Consider the following 25602-nt stretch of genomic DNA (forward strand, 5'->3'; position numbering starts at 1 on the left):
GGGTAAAAGGAAAAAAAAAAGGAAAAGGAAAGCCGAAAGCATTGCAAAAAGGAAAATTTTCTAAGAAAACCTTTGCCAGAAGCATGAGAAAACAGAAAAAGTTCCTTTCTGAAACCTGTGGAATGGAAAGATATATATATATATATGTTTGAATGCTCTTTTCTTCGTTCTACAGCTACCTCTGCTTATTAACAGATGGTTTTAAACTTTCTTCTCTTTTATCAAGAACCAGTAACTTGGTCTCTTCACCTCCTCCCTGTCCAGCACAGCTGTTTAGCTCTGCTCTGCAGCCACAACTGGAGATACCGCGGTGGCCATGCCATGGGCAAAGCAGCAGGCGACCCTTCTCAGGTTGCTGTCATCACCAAGGGGCCCTTTGACAAGATTTGTGTGCCATCCCCCTGGGGGACTCCCCCCCAAATGAAAGGGAAGATGCAGTTCTTACTTTTGGCAGTCTCCACACTCAATCAGCCCGTTGGTCTCCTTGATGGCCGGCTCGTACACGAAAACGGGGTACTCGGTGTCACAGGGCTGCAACATGTCATGTTTCTTGTGCTTGTGAGCTGCGAGGGCAAGGAGACAAGGTGAGATGGGTGAAGGGCAGAGCATCACACAGGAGCTGCCTGCACTGAGATGGAAACATTTAAAACTGGTGACACAGGTCGGAGGAGCAGCCCTGCGCGCCTGCTACCCCCTCAAGAGTGGCAAAGAGCAAGTGCCTACCGGAGAATAACGGGAAGGAGGCGCTGCACAAAGCAGCCAGGCAGTGATCCCTGCTCCCACTAGGTGGTGTGGGTAAACCAGTCTATGTGAGAAATGCGCACAATATTGCCACTTGCCTTCCCCCAGCAACCCCAGACCCTGCTATGCCCAAGCCACAGCTGTGGGGCTGCAGTGGCCACAGCACCTCAGGGACCCCCTGCCCGGTTGGAAGGGTCATTTGAGCACTGGTACCCTTCTGTTCAAAGGAGCAGCGGGGTCTGACTGAACTAGCAGCATTAATGAAGTCCCTCCTACCTAACTTTCACTTTTTTAAACATTGAAACCTGTGACTGGGCTGGTCCTCAGTGCCTGTGCCAAGGGATCTGCCCCTGCGGGAACCCTGCATGTCCACGGTGGGATTCATCAACTGCTGATCCCTCCTGAGCCCTCTGACACTTCAGAGTGATCCCACAGCAGGAAATTTGAGGGGTTGAATATTTGTGACACTAAGAAGAAACAGATCTGGCCTGAGACCACAGGAAAGCAGATGACGGCTCTCAAGGACCAGCAGAGACCCAGCTCACACACAGCAGTGGCTCCTGGAGGGAGCCATCCACCGCAGAGGCAGGGAGCAGCTGCTCCATCACTCATCAGTCACACTCTGTGGGACTTCCAAACTAATTTGGGGATGAGGGGGAGCTGGACCGCCTTATTAAGGCCTCCCTCGAGAAGCAAGAGCGTTCTTTCTAGGAGTTCAGCAAAATCTGTCTTGCCTGAAACTGCCGCCTTGGGCCCTTCTGGCAATTATTTTCTGCAGTTGGAGGTAGCAAAGGCAGCTCCTGCCTCTGTAGGACACAGGGGAATGCTGCCGATGGAAACGCCGAGCTTTGTTGCTAGGGCAGAGGTGGCTGCAGCTCATCCAACAGCACGTATGAGAAATGGTTTCTACATCATCTACATCAGGATCTGAGCACAAAGCCTCACTTTGCAGCCCCCCTCGCACACAACAGCCACAGGCAGCCCTGCCGGGGGGGGGTGGGGACCAGCAGGGAAGAGGGTCCTCCGGATGGGGAGGGTGCCCGCTTTACCCCGTGCAGCAGAAGCGCTGAAGATTTATAGAAAAATGCAGCATCACGGCTTTTAATCAGCAAATGTATGTTAAGAAGGCACCAAGAGGGCACCAAGATTCCGATGGGTAATTTGCATCACTGTAGAACCCTCGCTGAGAGCAGTGGTCTCCTTTCCCCCCCACACCCGATGCTGCCAGAGCACGCAGACAGCAGCAGGCACCACCCGGTGGAGCTTGCCGTCTAAACAATGTGGATTAAATGAGAGGAAGAAAAAAATGGATGATTTTCTCTGATTTTTCTCTCAGGAACTCCAGCCCAATTTCCCCTCTAATGCCCTTCCCGGGTGAATATAATGGGTACTCAAGCCCTTCCCTGCAGTACAGAGTCCTTGGTAGGTTTTTTTGGTGCTTTTCTTCTGAATTCTCAAAAAACAGCACTCATGAGGCAGCCCCCCAAAATCCTCCCAGACCGTGGGACCCACCTGTCGGTCTCATAGTTAGGTTCATTTTGCACAGATCCAAAAGCACAGCGAGCACGATTTCAGCATGGTGCCTTGTTTTGTATTCACCTTGGATTTACATTGAATTAATCAACTAAACTCATCATTTCAGGGGCTGGCAGCACCTCTGCCATCAGCCAGGAGCTGCCTGGCTGTGCTCTGCCACCATTTGCCGTCCCTCTGTGCGAACCCCACACTGCAGAAGCACAGAAAAGCCTCTCCCACTTTTTGCTAATGGAGAATGCCTCTGTCACAAGGAACAAACAGTCCTGAGGAGATCTGGGATGAGCAGAAGAAGACCCTGTTCCTGAGGTGAATTTCAAAGGCTTAGACATTTCTGATGGAACATGCAAAATATCCATGTTTGTGTTGTAAGGAGAGAAGCTGCAAATGCTTTCTAGCTCAGATCACCTCCAGGACCGGTAACTATTCTGGCCAGTAAAGTCCCTAAACTAAGACCAAAGCAGTGTGAGGAACAGAGCAGGAACCCTTTCTTTCAGCCCTAATTCACTGTAGTTGAGGCTGGAAAAGCAGCTCCAAACCCTGAAACAGGTGGCCAGGCTAGTCTGGACTAGGAATAGACCTTCTCAAGGACATGCTTGCGGCAAAGCCACACACTGGTCTTTCAGCCACAAAGCATCAAAGTCCTGTTGTGTTACCCCTGGATTTGCAGCACTGTCACTGCAGCCCAGCTGTTGGCAATGGACTGTGCCATTCTTGCTCAGAAGAGTTGCTGTGATGACCGCAAAGGTGACCTGATAAAGTTGGGGTAAACTGCCTGCAAGAATTTAGCATATTGCTCATGTCAGGAGTGGCAAAGGCTCCTGACATAACAGGGATTTCATCCAGGACCTCAGTTTTCCCCTGTGCCTGGTAAAGAATGACATCCTTCTCTAGTTCCAGCTTCCTGTTATAATATCATCAAAGTAGATGGAGCTACAGTAATATACAATACAGTGGTGTGAAGGACAGGGTGGAGGGAGGGGGTGAAAGAGACTGTTGTCTTGGAAAATACAGAATGGAAATCGATCTCAGGCCTCCCAGCCTCAACCAGCAATGAATGAGGGCTGTCATGCTGGTCTTGGTGGGCTTGGAGAACAGCCTTGGGCCTCAATGGGAATTAAAGAGACTGCATGTCCATACCTGGACAGCACTGTTTGCTGGCCTGACCTGCACACATGAGCAAGAGCTCTGGACACAGGACTAGAGAGCCAACAGTTGGTCAGTAATTCTGGGTTGAACTATGCCATGGTGGCACTCACAGGAGCAGCATGTGCAGTGGGAAGTGCACCAGGTTTGGTTCCTTCAGGGGCACTTTTGCCACTGGCATTATGGGCTGTGTCAGTCTCAGAAGGGGCATTTCTTGTTGAGTCTTTCATGACCCTTTGCAATTTGAGCTGCTCTGGGTTAACTTCATCGTGTGCACTGAGCTGTATTTTTAAACTCTGCTAAATATTCAGAAGTGCCCAGCACAGGCAATCCTTACTCGGATTTTTTTGGCACAAGCTGAATGAAAAGAAACCACTTTAAAATCTCCTAACTTCTGCACAGAGACAAGACCCATGACAGAGATTATACTTAAGCCTACTGCCACTTAATTCTCTTGGAAGCAATGCAGTTGCAGCAGTACTGAGAAGTTCAGAGAAGCCCAGTAGCATGTACCTCATCAGCAAAACGCTTGGGCTGAGCCTCTCAATGCACATGCTGGACATCAAAATGTTATCAGCGCCCTGAGAGCCTGGTGGTCAGGGATTAGTAAACAGCCAGAGGAGCTGATAACATATTGCAAACTTTATAGCAAAGAGTGAGTTAATTCCAGGCTGTCGTTGCTACCATCTGCACTTCCAGAAAGCCTTTGTCAGACATTTGGCAACCAATCCTTCTGAGCAGCAAAGGCAGCTGCCGTGCCTTGTTATGAACTATAGAGCCCAGATTGTGAACTCTTTCCCACCAGCATAAATCACGCGCCCGAGTCAGTGGATTTACTCTGGGACACGAGACAAAATCTGCCACTTAGTTACCAATATAAAACACAGAATCTGATCAATTATCTTGTAAAATATCCTCCGTGTACATTACCATGCAGTAAAAAAAAGGAAACTTTTATGATTTACAGAATTCTAGAAATAGTCCTTTCTAGGCTGCATGCCTTGGCTGGAAGTATTTTTGGCCTAATTAAAAGCTTTCAAACCTGGTGATGTTCATAAAAGCAGAAGCCCTTACAAACACAGAAAGAAATTAAGATGCTGAGAGCAGTGAAAAATCTATGGTAGCAAACATGTCTTCTCATCCCCTCTGAAAAGCAGATTTGTATGATGAGTGCAGTCTGAATACATCATGCCCATTTTCCAACAGCAAGTCTCACCTTCCCAGAAAACAAGAGAACTTGGGAAGCAGAAATAGGCTCAGTGCTGCAGAGCCAGAGGTACACAGTCAGGCAAGGGTGAGCATTAGAACCCTGATCATTAATTCCCCTGCACATAACCCGGAAAAAATGTGTGCTCAATTTCTCTCTCACAAAATGTCTCCTTCGCTTCATATTTTTTGCATACACCAGCCTTGGCATGCAGTCAAGAAAATGTTAACAACTCTGGCAAAAATCTACAGCCCCTTCTTAACAACATGTGCAATCCATTTCTTCCAGCCCCAATAGTATTCTTCCACCCTGCTACTCCCACACACACATGGACACTCATTTTTTTATCCGTAGACACCCTCTCCTTCTCTTCCTCTTCTTCATACAGTAAAATGCATTCCAACTGTCTCTGTTTCTCTATCTCTGTCTCACACATACGTCTTGCTGGGCAGAGAGCAAATCAGCAAATACAAGCTAGATATGGAAGCAGGGAGATACAAACACAGCCACAGTCTGGACTCCGTCTTGGAGGAATTTCTAACTCGCCTGTAGGAGCGGATTTATGAGCTAGAGCACATACTTATCAGCTCAACTGCTTGAAAGTAGTTTTGCATTATCCTGGAGCTGGGCTGGGATTTATCAGAAGGACCTAAGCCATGGGGTGTGGAAAAGAAGACTTAAGTTGCTTCTTAATAACTGAAGTCTACGAGACTCGTATAGTTTTTCCTACAAGAAGGCGTGGGTTGGTCTTTGGTTTTGGGATAAAAACTGAAAAAGAACGGGCCTACTGGGAACCAAGGTGAAGGACATGCCACAGTACACAGGCTATGGGCCCAGCTATGCTGTAGTAATGAGTGATGATGTTGTCTGTGATTGTAGTCCCTGAGGAGGCTTGTGTGTTCCTTCTTTTATCAACTTCTCAGTGACAGACCTTCAATCACCAGCTCAGCCAGCTAAACGAGGAACAGCTTCTCTTGCTTCTTTGCAGAGCAGGGGAATAGAGCCAGGCACTGCCTTGTCCCTGTCACACCTTTCTGCAAGTTCCCCACTGTCCAAAAGGTGGAAAAAAGTCTTTCCTAGCCTGGAATTTCTAGTTAATTCTCTTTTTTTTTTTGCTGTTAAGTGGTTCTACTTACAATGATGGAAGACAGCCTTGGCTGGAGAAGTGCCGTGACACACAGACACGCAGTGACGATGGAGCCACGTGACAGTTTCACATGATGGCAGCACAATGAACACATGGATTCACACACAGCAGTCATGGAGGTGATGTGGGAAAGAGATGAAGAAAGCACAAAAGGAAATGGTGATGAGCAGGGCAGCAGCGAGAACCCTCTCCCTTTTTCCTCACATCTTCTCGAGCAAAGACTAAATCCAACGGCAGCCACTGAGCATCCACAGCAGCTCAGTGCAGGAACACCAGGTCAGTCTGTCCTCCAGAAGGAGCAGTCTCTCCTGCCCTGGCACGAGCACTGCACTTGCTCATCTGACTCCTCCTCGCTGATTTTGGCATGGGGCCCCTCCTGTTATCCTGATGGCAGCAGCCAGGGCCACTTAGAGGATACCTGCAGCTTCTACTGCCATCTCTTTGGAGAAAGTGAGTGGGACCTAAACAGTACCCAAACATAGGCCCTGTTTTCTGAGCAGAAGGGAATTTTGCCTTCTAAAAATGACTGTTTCCCCATTACACCAGGAGAGTTCAGTGCAGAAAACTCAGCTCCACAGTTAGCATGGAAGGTAGCACTGTCTCCACTAAAATAGTGATCAATAATTAGTGAGAATGCAACAACAGCCCTTACAGGGCTGCACAGAGCACACCTCACCTTTCCCTTGGAGTCTCCTCAGCACCATCAACATCACCCCCTGCCTGCAGGGCTAGGGATGGGACCATGGAGATTTCCAGGATGTTTCTAGCAGGCAGCACTAAAGCTGCAGGACAGATCACTGGACTTCAAACCAGACATACCCCTCTGCTGCACTCAGCTGCTGTGCAATACCATGTGCCATCATCTTCTCTCTTCCAGAGCAGGTCCAGTGGGTAAGTGAAGACCCTCAACGTGTTACTGAACCATAAGGTTTCTGTCTAGCTTCCTGAAACCCCTGCTAGGCTCTGGAGAACCTCCTGCTCCAGCCCTGCTCTGTCCTGTCCTGTCAGAGACTGGAAGGGAGTCTTTCCAACTGAAGTGCTTTGCAGCGGATGGCCTCTCTCATCCCACTGCACTCAGGGTAAGAGTCCTCAGAGAGGAGCACCTCCCACCTCCTCAGCAAGTAATCCTGAGGAAAGCAAGCTCTGAGCAGCACACACCTCACTCTGACCGCTCTGGTGCTGTGGCAGCCTGAAATGGGGGTGGAAATAGGGGAAGATGTGGTGGTGGTAGGATCTGGAAGCTGGATTACAGTGTCCATGGAAGAAGAGGTGTGGGGCACATGGCAGGCTCCTTGCACAAGGCCAGGCTTCCCATACAGTTTCTTCTGTCACCCGTGGCTGTAACACTCACGTGCTGTGAGGTGGCTGGACTCTTGTGTACTCACCATCTGCCAAGTTGTTTGAGTGCCAGAAGCTACTCATGTTAAACTCCAAAAGGAAGCTGTCAAAAGAGCAAGAACAGAGGATGCTTTTTCAGCAGCCTGGAAGGATGCAGGTGTCAGGGAGATGGCCCTGTTGCCCGGCAAGTATCAGTTCTAAAATGTTTACTGCGAATTTGCTGGCAGTGGAAGTCTGATTTTTTTTTTTTTATTTTTTTTTCCTCTCCATATGATAGAGTGTAACTCTGTACCGTGGGATCTGTACTGTGGAAGATGGGAATGGGCTTTTTCCTGAAGTATATAACAGTGCGAGGGGCTCGCCAGTGAAGGAAGGAATGAGTACAGCAACCCCTGAGGCTGGGAGGGAATTCAGTCACTGTGGGCCCCACCTGAGGAGCAGGCATGGATGGCCATCAGAAGCCCATACTCTGTCTACTTGAAGGTAACTACATGCCACTTTGAATTATTCTGCACCAATAGGCTCAAACCCTCAGAGCTGTATCTTTTCCTCATCTCCCCTTTTGCACACCCAGCAAGCTGAGCAGCGGCACTTTCATCCTAATTTGAGCTTGAACTCTGATTCACCCCAGAAGTTTGAGGGGAACCCAAATCTAGGGGACAGCCTTCCCTCTCCTCTCCCTTGCCTGTCACTCAGAGCTGAGCTCCCTGGCTTGCTTCCTTCAGCCTTCTCCCCCCGTGAAAGGCAGGTGTGCATTCGCTCAGCACGGTCAAAGGAGACAGGCAAGAGGACTCGGCATCAAGGATCTGCACAGGGCCCCAGGAGACCCAAGTCCTATTTCTGACTCAGGCACTTTGTACTGAGTGACTTCAGGTAAATCCCAGACCCACTTTGGGCCTCTGCCTCTCAAAATGGGAATAGTAATAGCTTTCTGTCTCCCAGGAGCAAGGCTGAGCTGAATGTCAGGAGAAGGCTGACAGCAATGCCCTATGCAGGGGCCTCCTCTTGCAGCTTTCTCAGCTCTTGACCCCGTTGCTCTGAGCCTCCCAAACACCCCCATCTTTTGGTACTCACATGAGGAAATCACTTATCAGCCATTTCACTGCAGCTAGAAAGGCATAAATTGGCTGGAGAACAAAAGAAGAAATGAGAAATACCATAAGGACCTGGTCAGAGAATTTATAATTGTTATGCAGGACCCCACATTTCAGACCAATTCCCTCCACTGATCAGAGCTCTTGAAGACAGGCTGGAAATTCAAGGTCTGGGCATCACTGGAAAATGTTCAAAATGTTTTGATGTAAAAAGCCAGCAGAGCTGCCTTGCTACTAATAATATCTTCTCACCCCCTCCCCATCAGGGTCAGGGAGTTTATCACAAATGTATGAAGGACTTTGAAGAGGTAATTGCTTGATGATTTCTCTCCAGTATGGATGACCTTCAGAGCTCAGAGCAGGAGAGAAACACAGCTAAATGGGACACCACCAGTTTAGGATGCTTTATGTTCTGATAGCAAGTGGTGTTTCTGGGACAAGCCCAGGATTTAGTATTATCTTCCATTGATTGATTATGCTTAACCGTGCTTTCATCCAGCTTTTCCTCAAGATGGCATGACTTCTATCATCTTCCTGCTTTTCAGCTACAAATTGGAAATCCAGCATTATCCCAGGGACAATTCATCTGCAGAGGATCCTGCTGCTTCTTTTCTTCATGGTAACCATGTCTAATTTTCATCTCTCTCTCTCATAATCATGCCCGTGTCCTCAAACCCAAAACAGATGCAGTAGTCACAGGACACAAGATAATGTTCCATTATGCTAACTGACTTATCTTCAGCCAAAATAAGTCAGCAAATAGTAAAATGTAGAGATTATTGGGAATTTGACTGATTCTTATGCATGTATATGAAAAACAGACTTTTCTTGATTTTTTCCTTCTCAAGGATTTTGCTAACAGGGGAAGATGAGAGATGAAGGCTGAATGCTCACCTTTGTATTCTCTTCCTAGTTCACCTTGTTTTCGACAGCTCATATTTTGTGACAGTAATCAAAATTGGAGGATATGATCAAGCAAATATTTTCACTACAATCACAATATTTTATCTAGCTTAAGTACAGCCACTCCAAAACAGACTTACTCTTAAAAATGTAACATGTTGTTAGAAGTGTTAAAATCCCTGTTTAGGGTTGTGTCAACTAGTTTAAAGTGGTCTAAGGGTTGAGTAATTACTTTGTTCTGCCTGTTTGAGGCCACGTTAGGAAGGTAGAGTGGGATTAGATTCTTGGTTTGTATCAGCCTAAAGAGAGGTTGCATTTGGGTACTGGTAAAACCCTTCCCTCTGTTGGTTTGTTCCCTGGGCTATCACCACTCTGCCTGTTGCTCCAGCTCCACTCATACTTCCCCAAACGACTGTCAGTTTTCTCCCAGATGCTCCCTGACAGAGCAACTCTCTTTTATGAGCTGCTGAGTAAAACCATGCCCCGTAAAAGGATTCCTGTTCATTTCAGCTGCTAGCTGATTCCTTGGCTTTTAGGGGAAGCCTGCCGTAGTTTAGTTCATGTCCTCTCCCTGAACCTTCCAATTTTCAGTGAGATCCTATATGCCAGTAGAGATCCACATTGGAAACCGCAGCCAGAGGCCACCGCTGCCTCAGAGACCTGCCTTAGATGAGTTTGGACATTCCCACTGCTTGAAAGCAAACATCTACTACAGTCTTTTTTGTGGAATGTGCTGCCCCAAGGTGCTGGAGATGCCCTAGGAGAAAGCACAGCCCAGGGAGGGCTGCATGCTGACAGATACGTACGCTGAGCAGGGGCCGGGCGCCGCTGTGGTGGTGGTAGGGTACTTTGCACATTGCCTGGTAATCATACATGGTCACCCTGCAATCAAAACAAAACAAGCCAGCAGTCAAAAGCAAGCAATGCAACTGGCCTAGGGGACAGACACATCAGCTTTCTCTAAAAAATTTAATGTATGAAATATTTCCTGTATGAACTAAAGCGGCGACCTGCTTACACGTGTCTTTGCTGTTTGGCCAGTGCTGGATCCTGCAGAGCAAGAAATACAGGCTCTGGATTAATGCAACTGGGTCAGAAGGAAATATGTCCCTAATTTCAGAGAGTGAGTAAAGCAGGCTGTGAAGCAGAGGAATTATGATTGTAACTACCTCAGGGCCCCCTAGTTCCTGTTTTCAAGCCACTGAAACTCTGAACTCTCTTTTGACATCAGCTGGAGGAGTGGACTGAGATGAACAGAAGTATTTTTAAGAGAGAGAGAAATGTGGTCAGCCAGTTGCAATGCTGCATCATGGGGGGCTCTCACACAACTATTCCGTAGAAAGGCTTTTTCCAGCGGCAGCAGGAACTGAAGCACTTTTGTACCCAAAATGCCAAGAAATGTTTCCCAGACAGAGAAGCAGCTACTTTTTGGCCACGTGGAGATTGGAAATTACTGTGTCTTTCTGTGTTTTGCAGCAGGTGGAAGAGCAGGAGATGAGGAGAAACAGCGTGTGTGGTGATGATGGCTGAGTAAGTCGGGGGAGGGGGCAGGTAGCTAAAGGAGCTCTTGTTTCTAAATAAGAGAGTCACATGCATCATCAGCATGTGCATTTTCCCCTGCTCAAGTGCTTCTCAGAGGGACCAATATGCTCTGACCCACACACCAGCGAAGAACGGGAAGTACAGCGTGGAGATCCCCCACTTACCGCCTGAACATGCCCATGTTTAGCAGCTGGGTCATTACTGAGCCATCCACTGCACCAAAAAATTTTCCAGTCTGCAAGTACAAAAAAGGAAAAAACCAGGATAAACCGACAACAGTAAATTTTCCAAATGCTCAAAGGCTCCAGCTGATCCAATCTGCTTGGAGGCCTGCTATGTACGACGAGTGTTTTATAAGGAGGTAACGCTGAGCCTTGTCCTTTGGCTGCCTGGAAAGCTTGAGGGAGGACTTCCCCCATCGCCAGCTGGGCATCCTGCACCATTCCTACCACGCTTGGAAATGATTTAGCCCACATAAGTCTCTGCAGCTTGTGACAGAAAAAGGCAGGCTCTCAAGCTGCAGAGACCCAGGCATGTTGAGTCACTGGAGGCCTGGGCTCTCCTGTGGGTTTTTGGGAACCCATGCTCTCTGGATCTGAATGCCTGACTCTTCCATTTGAGCCTCTCTGCTAGCCCATGACCACAGTGGCTTTGGAAACTCTTCTCTTGCTGCCCTGGGTGAACTGCCCCACCACGTGTAAGTGCGATGTACAAATTTATTTAGGCACCAAACGTAATTTTACAATGCACTGCAGTGCAAGCTCTGAGCCTGAAGTAACCTGAACAACACAACATGAACCCATCCATCCCTTTAGCTTACACATTATGCACTGGCAAAGCCAGAGCTGTTGCACAGGCTCCACCCTAGCAAAAGTTGCATCTGGGGGGGGCAACAACCTGGATGCCTGGACTAAAAGAGAAGCTTGTGGTCCCACTTATGCCTTGGAGTCAATAACCTCAAATACAGAGGCAATCACAAATCTGGGAACTGCTGCTCTAAAGACTTCTTCAAAACCACAAAAACTCTACCTTTCCTGATTGCTAAACCATGACAAATCTGTTACAAAAATGCTTCAAATCTGTCGAGTCCACCACTTTGTTTGTAGGCAAGTAAATAAAATATTCATCAGTAATAAAAATGCAGATATGAGCCGTCCTCTGTCTATTTTCCTGGCTCGTGGATCCTGACACAGTAAATAGCTCCCACGTGTTATGGAAGCATTCATGCAGTCTCGGGGGACGTTTTGCTTTTCCACTGATAGGCTAGCAGTCATTTAGCATGTATTAGCAGATGACAGATGACTTCATTTATTTGAGTGGGACATTTTGACTGGAAAAACCTGAACCCTTAGGCAGATTTACCTAAGATCACATGGTAATCATCTAAAAGTAGTGTTATATGGTTATGAGCTTCTCCCCAACAGGCTTTAGAAGTCATTTCGCTGTATAAAGCGATACATAACATCAACTACTCTTTGAGCATTTATGCTGTAATTGTCTCAGACATAGTAAAATGTGCCTGAGCAAGCACTAACTTTTTTCACTGTCCCTGCTCTTTCAATCTGATTAGGGTGGTGAAGAGGCCAGCTGCTTCCATTTAATACCAGTCTGCAGACCAGCAGGCGCTGGAGCAGTGGGATTTAACACAGTGCAAGCTGCGGACACTGTGGCAAGGGGAGGGGAGGGGGCCACTGCAAGACTGTAAATGGGTCCTGTCCTGTCAAGAGATGCTGATGTCCAACTGTCCTAGTTAGGACAGCTGAGACCAGTTCATCATTGTATAGGGTGTAACCCAAAACTGTGTATTCTATAGCCTTCCATGCCATTTCCCAGAAACTGTTATCAATGAATCATTTACACCATCTGCCCATAGAGCCTGACTCCTCAGGCTATAAACTAGATGCTGAGGCCTTTGAGATAGGAGGATGCTCTTGTCCTGCCCTGAGGGAGGTACTGAGCATTCCTGCCTGAACTGGAGGATATATGATCTTGGAGTCTTGGGACCTTTTTAACCACTTGTGGGATCCAGAGGAAGACTGTAGATCACCACTCTCAACCAGACTGCAGACCACCACTCTCGACTGGACTGCAACCACCAATTCTCAACCAGACTGAAACCATCACTCTCAACCAGACTGCAATCACCACTCTTGACCAGACTGCAACAGCACTCTCACCAACAGGTTTTCCCTTCTCCTTTTCCTTTGGACTCAGAGGGCCCAAAGAACACCACTCTGTTCATGCCTCAGGGTGCTGGGTTATATATTTGGGTTTTGTGGGTTAAAACCAATTGTTTGTCTGTATAATCATACTTATTGTATTATTTTATTAAATTGTTATTCTGATTTATAATCTCTCTTTTGAGTTGCGTTCATTTTCCCCTGCTGGTTTACCTTTAAACCAGCACACCGACCAAATTTCTCCAGCTAGGATGTCATTCCTACAGGTAAAAGAATGAGGAGCTACCAGTGTAAATGAGAGTATAGCCTAGGCAGTGTGTTCAGAAAAGCATCTGCAAACTGGCCTTTAACATCAAACCAGACATTCAAACCTTAGTATTGTTTTAGGTACCCCGTGCAGGGAGTAACACAGAAAAGCATCACTTGGCAGAGACCAAAGCAGTCCTGTACCAGAGCAACATTTTGCAAAGCAGCTCTCATTACAGCTTGCTTCCTCCAGTGACTGCTGCTCTCCTAGGCATCCCTCTGCTGTGCTTCTCCTGACTCCCATCTCTGGGCAGGTTTCCACAGGCCCTTGCAATTTCAGAGGTTCACAGCACAAAGCGTCGCTCTGACATCCGGCATGACCCACACTGTATCTCATCCCTCTGCATCCATGTGACACATGCTGTATCACATCCTCCTGCAGCTGAGTGTACAGGCACACACACAGGCTATGCACAGGAAAGAGATGCAACCCAGAGCACACATATGGCTCAAAAGCTACATCACTGCTCACAGACATAGGTACATCCACCCTTTGCTGGCTCGTTGAGCAATTTACACTTTTTGTACATTTAAAAGCTGTAAACAAACAGGGTCTGCCCAATAAGCCAGGCTTTGGGAAAGCAGGCAGCCTCCTTGTTGCATGGCTCAAATGGCCCTTGCTTTTCCACAAGCTCTGCCCAGCCCTGGTGGGACCTTTGCCTTCCAGCTGCCCCCCTGCCCCCTGTCCCTGGAGTCCCGCCTGGGCAGAGCTTGCACACATACCCTGCAAAATGCCTCAGGGAGAAGGCAGCAGTCCTAGAAAAAGAGGTTTAGTGAGTGAGGGAACATCTGGACACAGCAGGCGGAGGGAGCTCAAGACCTGTGATCCACAGCTGTGCCTACGACTGGCAACTGAAGGCGGCTGAAAACTCAGGGGTGGTCGTGGGGCCACGGCTGCAAACATTGGCGGAAACACAGCACCGAGCAGCCCTCCCTGCAGCACAGCCTGAGCCTGCCACCCACTTTCCCTCCCTCCCCTGCTCTAGATCACCTGGTCCTCTCCCTCACTCACTCCCTTCTCCTGACTCTGGGTTTTAACTCTTTGCTTCCTCAGAGCCAGATGGGGCTCAGAGTCCGATGGGGAGATATTAGCTCCAATGAAGAGATTACCCACTCTTCCCCAAATAATTCCAACTCATCACTCATTAAAACCCTAAGAAGTCCCTCTTCTGTGGTGGCTTCTGACTGCCAGCAAGCTTCCTGCTTCCTTCATAGAGAGGTTATTAGAGCCAACCCCCCATTCCTATCCCCCATCTCAAAGGGCAGAGGAGAGTAGGGCTTGAGCCATGCTGTCCTCACCCCATTCCTGAGGGAACTGGTTCACAGAATCATAGAATATGCTGAGTTGGAAGGGACCCACAAGTGGTCACCCAAGAAGGAGGTGCAGGCAGTGGGCAGCTCTGGGCTCAATGCAGCTTAAAACACCACAGTCCCAAAGGAGCAAGCAGAGAGATGGAACGAAACATCTCAGAGCCCATGGAAAGGGTCTCCAGCACCAGCTTCTGGCTTGGGGGCTGTAAGGACACAGGCACTTTGGCACCTCTCCACTATTGTTAGCTTCCACTCTGCCCTGGGATGTGGGCATTTGGATATGAAAGCTCCTCAGCTGTCTTCCTGGGGGAAGCAGGGATGTGCCTGGGGCCCTGCTGGAGCTGGAGCTGGCACAGCCTGCATGGTCCAGCAGGGTAGATGGTTCACCTGTGCACCCTCATTCCTTAGGCATCCCATGAGCTCACTCCCACCCCAGCTGGAGGTGCAGCACAGGCAGTGTGCAGGCAGGCTGCCCTTCTCCACGCTGCTGGGCTGAAACCCCGACCCAGGCAGCTGAGCCACTTTTGCTGATGAGGGCAGAGAGGGAGAGCAGTGAACTAGCTGACTTCTCCAGAATGGCAAAATACCCACAAAAATCCAAGTATGAGATTTTGGTTTTGGCATTATGTTAAAGGATGCACTGAGGAAAGAGTGTAGGACGGGGCAGGGAAGGCCACACTGCAGCAAAGGATCCCATGAAGCAAAATCCAGGTCACAAAGCTGTGAAAACCAGGGTATTGATTTAATGCTGTTGCTGTCTTGAATTCCCTGTAGGGTTTAACTATGTGGACACTCATGGTGCCACCAGGAGATAAAAACAGCAACTGGAACAAGATAAAGAAATTAGAAGAAAAGTAATGGTGAACCCTCTGAGGTCAGAGGAGGTAACAGCTGGAGGAGAATAGCTCTGGTGCCTGCCAAAATGCCTGATCTTGGAGGCATGTAGATAATGTTTATAATTTACCCAAATCCACTATAATGCTATGTCTCTGTTAGTCAGATTTTTCAGAGATGAGCTTTTGGGAAACCCCATTTTCCATAAGATACAGGAAAAAATACAGAGACAGGACCCAGGAGGATCGTGTTGAGGACAAACAGGACACATGGTAGCTAAAGGGTGTAGTTGTCTCCACTGATGGATATGTCATAGGACTCAGTAAAGCACCTTTGAAAATGTCATGGGAGTCAGAAGAGGAACCATCAATTCCTAAGACTATCAGCCCATCCCGAACATGCAGTAGGACCTGACCTCCCAGAGCAGGGACGCAATACAACTTTACAGCATTTCTCTCCCTTATTTTTCAAGTTTGTTTTTGTTGTTGTTTTCATTTGTTTGTTTGTTTTGTTTGGTTGGTTTTGTGTTGTGTTTTTGGGTTTTTTTTGTTTGGTTGTTTTTGGTTTTGGTTTTTTTTTGTTTTGTTTTGTTTTGGGTTTTTTTTGTTTGGTTTGGTTTGGTTTGTTTTTGTGGCACATCACAGAATTGAAAGGGTCATTTTACTGGACTATTCACTGTACTGGGTAAGTCACTTTCCTAAAGAAAAGACCTTGGTTGTTCCTTGCAATATCCCTGGATATGTCTGCATCACCCCCTGGTGCCACTGTGCTGCTGATTCGTTTTGCTCTGCGAGTCTCACCAGTTCCGGTCTTGGCCTCTCTGAACTCCCTGGGCAGTGCCTGCAGGATGCACAATCTCACCTTTTCCCTTCCCAGCCTATTCTGAATATATTAATCAACACAAGTCCAGGTGGGAAACCACGGGACTCACATAGCTGATGTTTTCCGTCTAAATATCCATCTAAAAATTCCTCCTCTTTCTTTTCTGTCCCAGCTACTTTGAGATCAACGCTGCTACTTCACACTTCACTCTTTCACCAGAACTTCTTCAACAGTCTCTTGTAAGCGACTCTGTTCGAGACTGAACAGAACTGAAAAGCAGTAGGTCACCCAGTCTCCCTTATATTTTGATTTTCTCACTTTCAAAAAATATAGATGGTAAGTTTTCTTCCTTATAGAAGCTGTGCTGCTTGTCCCAGTCACATCTGTTGGGAGTTTTGTTACCTTAGTTTCCATTTCAACCTGTTTGTCACATCCTGAAGAAAATAATTTCTGGGCTTGGATCTACTGCCCTTTGGAAATACCCAAACTGTATTTGTTAACTCCAGTACAATGGCAATTTTAATGAAAATCCACACTTCTGTCAGTAACAAAGCTGCTTAATTTCCCGTTTCTTCTATGAGACCACTCTTACTACTGACTTATTGCTTTGCAGTTTATGAGACTGTTCCAACATATCACTTTCTGACATCCAGAACTATGGGGCTTTATTATTTTGAAGGAAATAGCTGTGTGGTGAATTTATCAGAGAACAGAAAAGTATAGCTAAACCATGTAGTGGCTGGTAGTGTTGACTTTACCCAGGCTGCACAGGATGTCACATCACAAACTTCAGCTCCCTAAAAATGGCTGTGGAAACACACACCTTATTTTTATTACAATTCTGAGCCTTTTTCCATACTCCTCTCACCTCTGTGAGTCCAGTAAATCCTTCAGTTCTTTAGGCGAGTTCTGGTTTCCAATTTGCCTAAATGATTTCATCTTAATTTTTGCCTTTACCATTTTGCTCCTATGGTCCCCTCAGTTTCCTTTCCTGAAGAACACCTGCTTTGACTTCAGAAGCGCTCAAAAGCACTGCTCCCTTCCTTTCCCTCTTTCCCTTTCCCTCTTTCCCTTTCCCTCTTTCCCTTTCCCTCCTTCCCTTTCCCTTCCCTTCCCTTCCCTTCCCTTCCCTTCCCTTCCCTTCCCTTCCCTTCCCTTCCCTTCCCTTCCCTTCCCTTCCCTTCCCTTCCCTTCCCTTCCCTTCCCTTCCCTTCCCTTCCCTTCCCTTCCCCTGGCATATCTGCCCTCTGGGACTGTCTCACATCACCTTTCAGTAGCATTTGTGCCAAGGGAAAGGAGTCTAATTTCCTCACTTCTGATAAAAAGGTATTTTGACTAGTTCCTCACTTATCACTGCAAACTCCTTCCTCACCTAGGATGTGCTGTCACTCTGCTGGGAGGCTTCCCCCTCATCGCACAGTTGAATTTAATTACACCACAGCCACCCTTATTACACAATTGAACTGCATTTGTTTAAACAGGCTCTGGTGGGTTATTCAGGAACAAGCAAACCCCACCCCTCCTCCTTCCCTTATGCTCTCTTACCTCTTCAGGTATTTTGGAAACAAGTATAAAGCCATTGTTATCAAGGAGGAAGCAATTCAGAATCTGCAGAGATGAAAGAGAGAATCAATATTAAAGATGGCTTTTTCCGTGTTTGCATGTGCGTGCTCAGGATGGGGCGGTGTGGGATTGTGACGATGGCAACAGCCTCGGCGTTTCCGTGCCAGCCCCACGGCTCAGCTACCACGGGTTTTACACAATTGACTTTTCCCTCTCTGCCTCCATTTTGAGGTATTTAGTTCATGAGCTGTGACAGAGATTGCCTCTTGCCAGAGCTGTGTGCAGGCCTAGCAGGCTGTGAGATACACTTAAGACAAGGCATGCTTCAGGAAGAGACAGGATATTGGGAGAGCTCTTCTTTTTAATAATATGGTGTCTAATGCCTTCCATTTTTAGGTTTCAGAGTTTTATAACCACTCATGAAATAACCCTCTCCTCACCACTGAGTATCAGTGCTGATCTTATTTTTATTTTGCAGAGCAGGAAATGGAGGCACAGAGTTTAGATGAAAACCCTTAGGTCTTGCAGAGAAAAACTAGGGTGCAGAGGAAATCCTGCATGAACATACAACAAGAAATCTCTGGTGATCCCGCTCTTCAGGGCAGGAGCTCCTGTTCCAAAAATTCCTGGAAACAAGGTTGAAGCAGCGGCTTAAACACAAAGAGAGGTGTCCAGCACACGTTATGAGAGTGGCATGACAACTACTCTTTCCTGTTCATCATCATCATGTTCAACATCTTCTGAGATGCCAGGGAGACAGAGGAGACAGACTTTCCTTAAGAGTCACTGGCTAGAAGCCCCATATCTCTGCCTTGGCCCAGCTGGCATCTCACAGCTGATGGAAAGACCTAAACTGCAAATTTTTCTTGTTAGCATGAGGTCCTGCCCCAGCTGTGCAATCTCTTGCGAGGAAACAACAGGAAATACTTTTCTTTTGGGGACACAGAGATCTCCACAGAGCAGGTAGGCAATCCCACCCATCCTAGTTACAGAGAAGAAAGCTGGGCAACTTACATCATCCTGACAGCTGAGAGGACAGGCACCGTCGAAGGCACTGCACTGGAAAGGAAAAGTGGAGAATTAACGGTGGTGTTAAGGAAACTTTCCTGTCTGATCATGCACGAGCCACTCTGGCATTCACAATCCCACTACCAGAAACTTTCCCCGCTGATACTGAAGCCCCTTTCCAGCAGGTGGCTCCAGTGACCCAACGGGTTGCCACTTGACTCCCTACACACCCCACTCTCACACAAGTCAGACAAGTTTTCCCTACTGGTTTGACTCCAGGTTTCCCATAGGAGAGTCTCAGACATCCAGAACCTTAAAACAATTTATTCATGGTGCAGTAATACAGAAAGAGCTTGAGCTGGTGCCTCTGAGGAGGGACCCTGAACGAAGTAAACCCTGGGCTTTTATACCCTGGCAGTCGATGCGTGTGATAGTCTGGAATCTTCCTGGTGAGACAGTGGCTCCTGCTGTGCCTCTGGGTGGCCGGACACCTGGCTGGCCCACAGGTCCCTGTGCCCTTTGTCGTGCAAAGGGTCAGTGCCAGTTCAAGGCCTCTCATCTCAGGCTCCCACCACCCAGAGCTCAACCTGCAGCTGCACCCCAAGCTACCTGCACTGAAGGTATCCCTCAGCACACGGCATGATCTCATCTTACAGCCTCCCCCTTGGGACTGCTGAGCTAAAGGTCTCCGTGATGGCACCCTATAAAGCTCTGCAATTAAGCTGGCATTTCCTAGACAAGCTCTGCAGCAGGCACAGGTACCTCCAGGTTGGCCACTCGGTAGCTCTTTGTATTCTCCACCTCTCCGAGCAACATCCCCTTTGCTGAGGGCTCTGATCCTGCACCTGCCTCCCTGACATGCTTCCAGCAGTACCTCTGTGCTTCAAGCAGAGGTGCCACTTGTCAAGAAAGGGCACAAGTGAAGGTTATTGTGCACCAGTGAGAAACCTGCATGCATTTCTGCATCTGTTAGTATCCAGACTAAGCGTATTTTAGATCAGGATTCTTCTCAGGCAGGGATATTTTTTTTGTTGTTGCCGTTGGTTTCTTTATTCTCCAGACAGCTAATGATAAAATAGGATGTGAATGGTGCTCATGCAGCCCAAGGCAACATCCATTTGTTTCATTTAGGATTTCTGTGTACCGGACCTGACATGTGTTTCACAACAGTGATCCGGGTGGGGACATGAGGGGTTAAGTGGTGAGTAACAAAGCCCTTCAGGTGCTTATTGATTTCATAATTGTTTGGAGTTTGCCCTGGCTGCATGTGTCTGTCTCTTCATGTTATTTTTTAATTCTATTTTCTCCAGCAGCAGAGGGAAGAAAGCTGACATGGTGATGCCATTTCTGTACACGGGGTCCCCTTCCTGCCAGAGGATTTTTGGGGTCAGGGAAGGACACTGGCATAGCACATAGCCTGTCTGCTCTCAGCCAGCTACCCTTTATTTTCTCAAAACCCTTAGACATAAAGTCCAACCCCCTTCCTGGATGAATCTCAGTAACAAGAGGTGAATTTGCCATTTCAGACCACAACAAGACCATAACTTTCAGTTAGAATTTGTTTCTCCTCTTGTGCTTTGCAGAACAAAACCAGTAGTTTCAGTCTGCTGTCCCTCCGCTTAACTTCAGAGGAGGCTTGGAGATGCCTGAGTTTGCCTCAAGCCCCATGGCTTTGCAATATCACATGCTCACACTCTGAATCCAGCTGGCTTTTTGAGGCTCTAGGGAGGTTGGTTTAAGAACATTCCTTTATCCACAGTTGCAAGCACCATCTCACCCCTGCCTCACCATAAAACAGCATGTGGTTGTTTTGTTTCCCTGGATGTATTCCTAGAGGTGGCCCTGTACTTCACCCTGGTGGTTTCCTTCCTTTGGTCAGCAGAGAAATGTGGCCACAACAAACCACTATAATGGCCTTGGGGGATAACAAATACAGAGATCGGAGTTCAGATGTCAGAAGCAAAACCCAGGTGAACCAGAGTGGTTTCCCACAAGAAAGGCCTGTGTCTCACAGCATCTTCTTCAGCAGGGTGAGGACCAAGTCTCACTGCCACTGCTCTTCCAGACCTGGAGAAGTTCTAGCAGTGCCCAGTGCTGGGCTGGCCATACTGCAGCAGCACCACAGTGAGGGCCCTGGTCTGAGAGCAGTGGCAGCTTGCAGAGTCTCTGAGGTGGGAGCAGAACTGAAACTGTGCTCCCTGGTTACTCTGAAACCACATCTGCTGCCTCGGGTACAGCTCCCTCCTCAGAGACCAGACTACCTCACAGCATCCTCCTGCTGTTGGTCAGGTCTCTGTGACCCAGAGCACTTTCAGCTTTGCCAAAGACACTTAATTACTGTGAAGACAAACACAGCCTCTGACAGGTTTGGACCATCTCCAGTGACTACAGACAAGGGACAGTGCCTATAATATGCTGGCACACAAATGACACAATTGCAAAGCCAAGCTGCAGCGAGGCCACGCCAGGATGCCTCCCTGTCCCCAGCTTTTGTCTACTTACATCACTGTCATTGGGCTGGGAGATGGGAGGCACAGTGTGGACATCCAGAGAGGCACAGCATGCAGTGAAGCCGGAGAGGGAGAAAGAAGGAAAACAAAATCTGTTAGTCATTCCTCTGTCTAACAGCGGTCACGTCCTGGGAAAGCACACGCACACTTTTTTCATACCAGCATCTACCAGGGCCACGGCCTGCAGGCACTTGGCACACAGGCCTCCTTTAGCTTCTTTAATAAGGCTTCTCAGTTTCACTTAACGCCCGTGAGGGCTTGTTTCTCTGAGAACTGTCTGGGTATGGCCCTCAGGAGATTTTTTTAAAATGATGCTCTCTGTTGCTGCTTCAGGATGCTCTCATATGCTTTGCAGGAGTCTTTTTAGCTCAGGTTAGGTTTATGTGATCTGCCCACCTGTGAAAATGCTCCTGATGCCCCCAGACAAATCTGGGATTTTTTGTTCCCCACGTGTTCTCACTCCCAGTGAGCAGCTTCCTGCCCTCTCACCTCTTCTGTCATCCCCATCTGAAGACAGTTCCCTCCCCTGTCGGCAAAGAGCTGCTTCTCCTGTGTGCTGCTTTAATCCTGTCAGAATCACCCCTCCAGTAGACCTCCCTGAAAGCAAAGCCTGGGGAGAAAACCCCTGGGTGGTAAGGGAAAGGTGTTTCACTTTTCCTGCTTCTCAGACTGGGGGAAGTGTTTTAATTATTCCACTCTCTCAGTCCAGCAAGAGTGTCCAAAATTAGGACAACACCAAAAGCCTATCCCCGGAGCAAATAATTTTTATTTTGGCAAGCTGGTAGTGTTTTGTTATCATTATCAAGGTGATAAGAGAAGGCAGTAGAATTTTTTTTCTGTGTGCCCAAAATTGCAGATTTCCATGAGGTTTCTGAAAGGCTGAATGAGCAGAAACATATTTCCACAATTAAATGTGTCATATGCAGCAGAGCTAATGCCAGGCCAGGATGCTGACACTGTCAACACAGCATTTGCGGAGCAGACTCACGGCTCACACGGCATTAGTGCCATCAAAGGATTACAGAAATGTGTGACTTCAAACTAATCTACTTCATAAATCATTTAATATGAATTTTGCAAAAGCCCTCATCAAAATGCTGTCATATGTGATGTAACATAGCATCGACCTTGCTGACAAAGAGCATTAAATTGTCTCTCTGCACAACTGCTGATGCTCCTACCTGTTGCATGGTCATCCAAAACTTGCGTTGGAGCAACTCCAGCTTAATTTGCACACCCACCGCTATGGGAAACAAAAAAGAGGGGAGGATGAGGAGAGGAATGTGCAAGAGAGGAAAGACAAGTACAAGTTAGGAAAAGAGGAGTAAACATTTGCCCAGGGTGGTGGCATGGAAATCACAATTGCAGCCTGCTTCCAAGTGTGAATGATAAGCATCAGGGTATCAGCACTGAGTCAGACTGCCAAGTGAGAGTCAGAGGTTTAACAAGGGCGAGGAAAAGGGGACACTGACTGTACTGAGGTACTGAGACCTCCCTCACACTAAGCACTATGAAGTTACAAACAAATTAACAAAAAATAAAAATTCCTCCCAAGACCCCCCAGGATATCATGAACTTTCCTCTTTGACTTTTTCAGATTTGCCTGGCCGGAATGGATGTTTGTGATCACCCTGGCCCCAAGTCCTGTACCACGCAGCATCAATCAGAAATAAAGTAGGCCAGTGTGAGGAAGCGATTAATTTGAAAACCCACCTGTCTCAAGGGGAAATCACAGTGATTTAGATTGCTCCTAAGCCACTACAAATGCACAGAATTATGAATGTCACTTGACAGAAAGTGTGATTAGGAATAGCGATTTGTTATCCCGTCCCAGCCTAGTGCACGGTGGGCTAAGCAGAACTCCGTGTGTGTGTGTGTCTCTTAATGAAGTGTGCCCTAATTTCTTGGCTTAATTTCTCTTCTATTCCCAGCATCGTGTTCCTGAAGTAAGGCAGGAGAAGAAACGGTGCAGGGTCTCTGTAACAGAACAACCCAGCTGTCCCCGGGTAGGTTGCCCACGAGCACATGTAACAACCAGTGCAGCCGTGCGCAGCCTGGCACGGTGATGGGGAACAACTGGGCTGTGTGTCAGCCAGTTGAATCCTAGAGCTCTGGAGGAATTACAGCCTCAAGCAGGACCTCGAAATAGAATATAAAGTGCAAGTGAGGGAGAAAAAGGAACACAAGAGAGGGAGATTCTGAGACTTTTTTCACAACTGCCGATATCAGGCAGATGAAGTGTTGCTGTTTCTACAGATTTCCTCTGAATTAGAAAGAGCTTCAAAGGGGGGAAGAGATCCTTTAAATCTGAATCATGCCATGTGGGTGCTTTTAAACTAACAGTATGAACTGATGCTCTAATTCAGATGGGTATGAATTAAAACCGGAGTATGCAATGGTGTATTTTCTTGATGCATCTTGGCACCCGGCATCAGCTCTACCTTTTATACCAGTGTCCTTGTCACATTCCCACTGCTGGTACATCTTACAAAATCCCACGTATCAGAGGCACACTTCTTAACCTACCTCTGCCTGTTGTAAACCGAATGTGACTGCCTGTACACGGGGGGAAAGGAATGATTTCGTAGAGCTGCATTGCCCTGAGCCTCACAGAGCACAAACCAGACAAGACAAAGAATGCAAAAAAAGGAGGAAGGACAGGGCTGAGTCGAGCCTGGGCGAAGACTCATCACCTTCAGCGAGGCTACCGCAGGCATGGTTTGGCTTGGTGCCCCTGCTGACAAATCAGCAGTCCGTGACAGAAGGGAAACGGTGCTGTTGCTGCTGAGTCCAATGAGGCCCACGCACCCCATTTAGGATGTAGCTTTAAATAAATTCATTGCCATCCTTCCAAACCATCTCAAGAAAGAGCCATTCCCCTTATCACAGCAGATCACATCAATGGGGCTGAGCATTACCCAGGACATGGAGTTTTTACGAGACCTGAAGAGGAGTGGATACCTACATAACTAACCTTGCAATGCAGAGCATACTCAGCGGCTCACGTTTTTTCCAAGTGAGAACATTTAGTCTCAAATTGTTCTTCAGAGGGATTTTAGCCCCTGGCTGTGAATCCTTGTTTCTGCCCAGGAGGCATGAGTAGCACATACCGAACCTGGACAGAGTTGCCTGAAACATGAGGAAGAAGAAGACCTGGAAGCTTGCACGGGTGGCCAGTGGCAGGGACAAAAAGTGGAGTCTCCCAGCCCTCTTAATTCCTCTTTGTACATTGCCCACAGTCCTGTATAACCTCTCTGTGCTGTCTGACAGCAAGCCTTGTCCTTTGGATGCAATCTTTTCAGCCCTAAACTCTCCATCTTCTCGACACTAGCCCTTTTTCTCCTTCCCAGTGGTCCAGCACACATTTCTAGCTAGGGGAATCCATGGAGGTGTGGTGAGCACCACTCTCCTCCTCACATCATGGCACAGCCTGAAGAGGTTGCTGAAAGCAAAGCTGGGGTCTCTCCTGCCTCGCAGCCAGGTTTGTCTGTCTGGATGGTATCCATCATAGGGAACTGTGCTGGGGGGATGGCTTCACATTCCTGCCTGGCAGCACCACTCCTTGCCAGTTGGCATGGATTGACAGCTACTGGCAAGAACCATGAGAAAATTTCACACATTCAGGTGACCCAAGGAAGACACGGGAACTGAGGAGAAACAGGCCACAGTCACCACTCCCCCAGTGCTAGTAACAAATAGTCGCCTGGGTATCTTCACGCTCTTGGTGAAGCCAAGGAGAAAGGAGGAAAGCAGCATTTCAGTCTGAGGTAAGGATGATGCTACAGCTCAGGTGAGAGGGAGAAAACTGAAATAAACTCCTTCGTGCTTGTTCCAGACTATAATTGATTGTTAATGAGCCTTTTTGCTCTGGTGGCAAAAGTAAGCTGCATCAGTGGGAAGATCTGAGGTCCATGAAATGATGAATGGTCTCTGCAGAGTCTTCAGAGAGACCATGGATAATAATTTGATTCCTAGTAATGTGCAAGTAACCTGTGCAACTGTAGCATCGCAGAAGTGAAATAAAAGACGAGGACAAGCATTGCTGAACACCTTGCACAGGCAGACGTTGCTTCACTGTGCTGACATGCTACCCACTGTAGCTGTGCACTACTTCCCACCAGCAGGCACCCTGCCCGCAAACCCATGGCTGCAGTGGGCTCTCTCTGGAGTTGTGCAGGGAAATAAAAGCCTTCCCCTCCACCTGTTCATCCCTCCATTGAGCATGCCTGCTTCATTAGCTCATCCTCTGCTTGCCTCTCTTTCTGTCTGTGTTCCCTGGCTTCTCTCTTTGATTTATCCATATGTTGTTCTCATAAGGAGCTTTCCCCAAGATTTAACTCTTGGGCCTGCTGCACAACAATAAGGCATAACAAAGAGTCGCAAGATTACATCCTGCAGAGTGCTTATCAAGATTTAC

The 25602-nt window shown here is 47.7% G+C and overlaps 1 protein-coding gene across 1 annotated transcript in view; it reads right to left on the reverse strand.

Annotated features, from left to right (window-relative positions):
• The window catches only part of CACNA2D4 (calcium voltage-gated channel auxiliary subunit alpha2delta 4), a 129028-nt gene that overhangs the window by 4303 nt on the left and 99123 nt on the right, over positions 1–25602 (reverse strand). The window contains exons 27-37 of the mRNA XM_032688544.1: positions 22367–22428; positions 21178–21192; positions 18682–18726; positions 17649–17712; positions 17349–17383; positions 10816–10886; positions 9916–9991; positions 8187–8239; positions 7160–7215; positions 5764–5784; positions 446–563 (exon numbers count right to left, since the gene is read on the reverse strand). Coding sequence (XP_032544435.1) covers positions 446–563; positions 5764–5784; positions 7160–7215; positions 8187–8239; positions 9916–9991; positions 10816–10886; positions 17349–17383; positions 17649–17712; positions 18682–18726; positions 21178–21192; positions 22367–22428 — 616 coding nt within the window. The remainder of the gene's footprint in view (positions 1–445; positions 564–5763; positions 5785–7159; positions 7216–8186; positions 8240–9915; positions 9992–10815; positions 10887–17348; positions 17384–17648; positions 17713–18681; positions 18727–21177; positions 21193–22366; positions 22429–25602) is intronic.

Source organism: Chiroxiphia lanceolata, chromosome 5 (genome assembly GCF_009829145.1).
Source record: "Chiroxiphia lanceolata isolate bChiLan1 chromosome 5, bChiLan1.pri, whole genome shotgun sequence".
Classification (NCBI taxonomy): domain Eukaryota; kingdom Metazoa; phylum Chordata; class Aves; order Passeriformes; family Pipridae; genus Chiroxiphia; species Chiroxiphia lanceolata.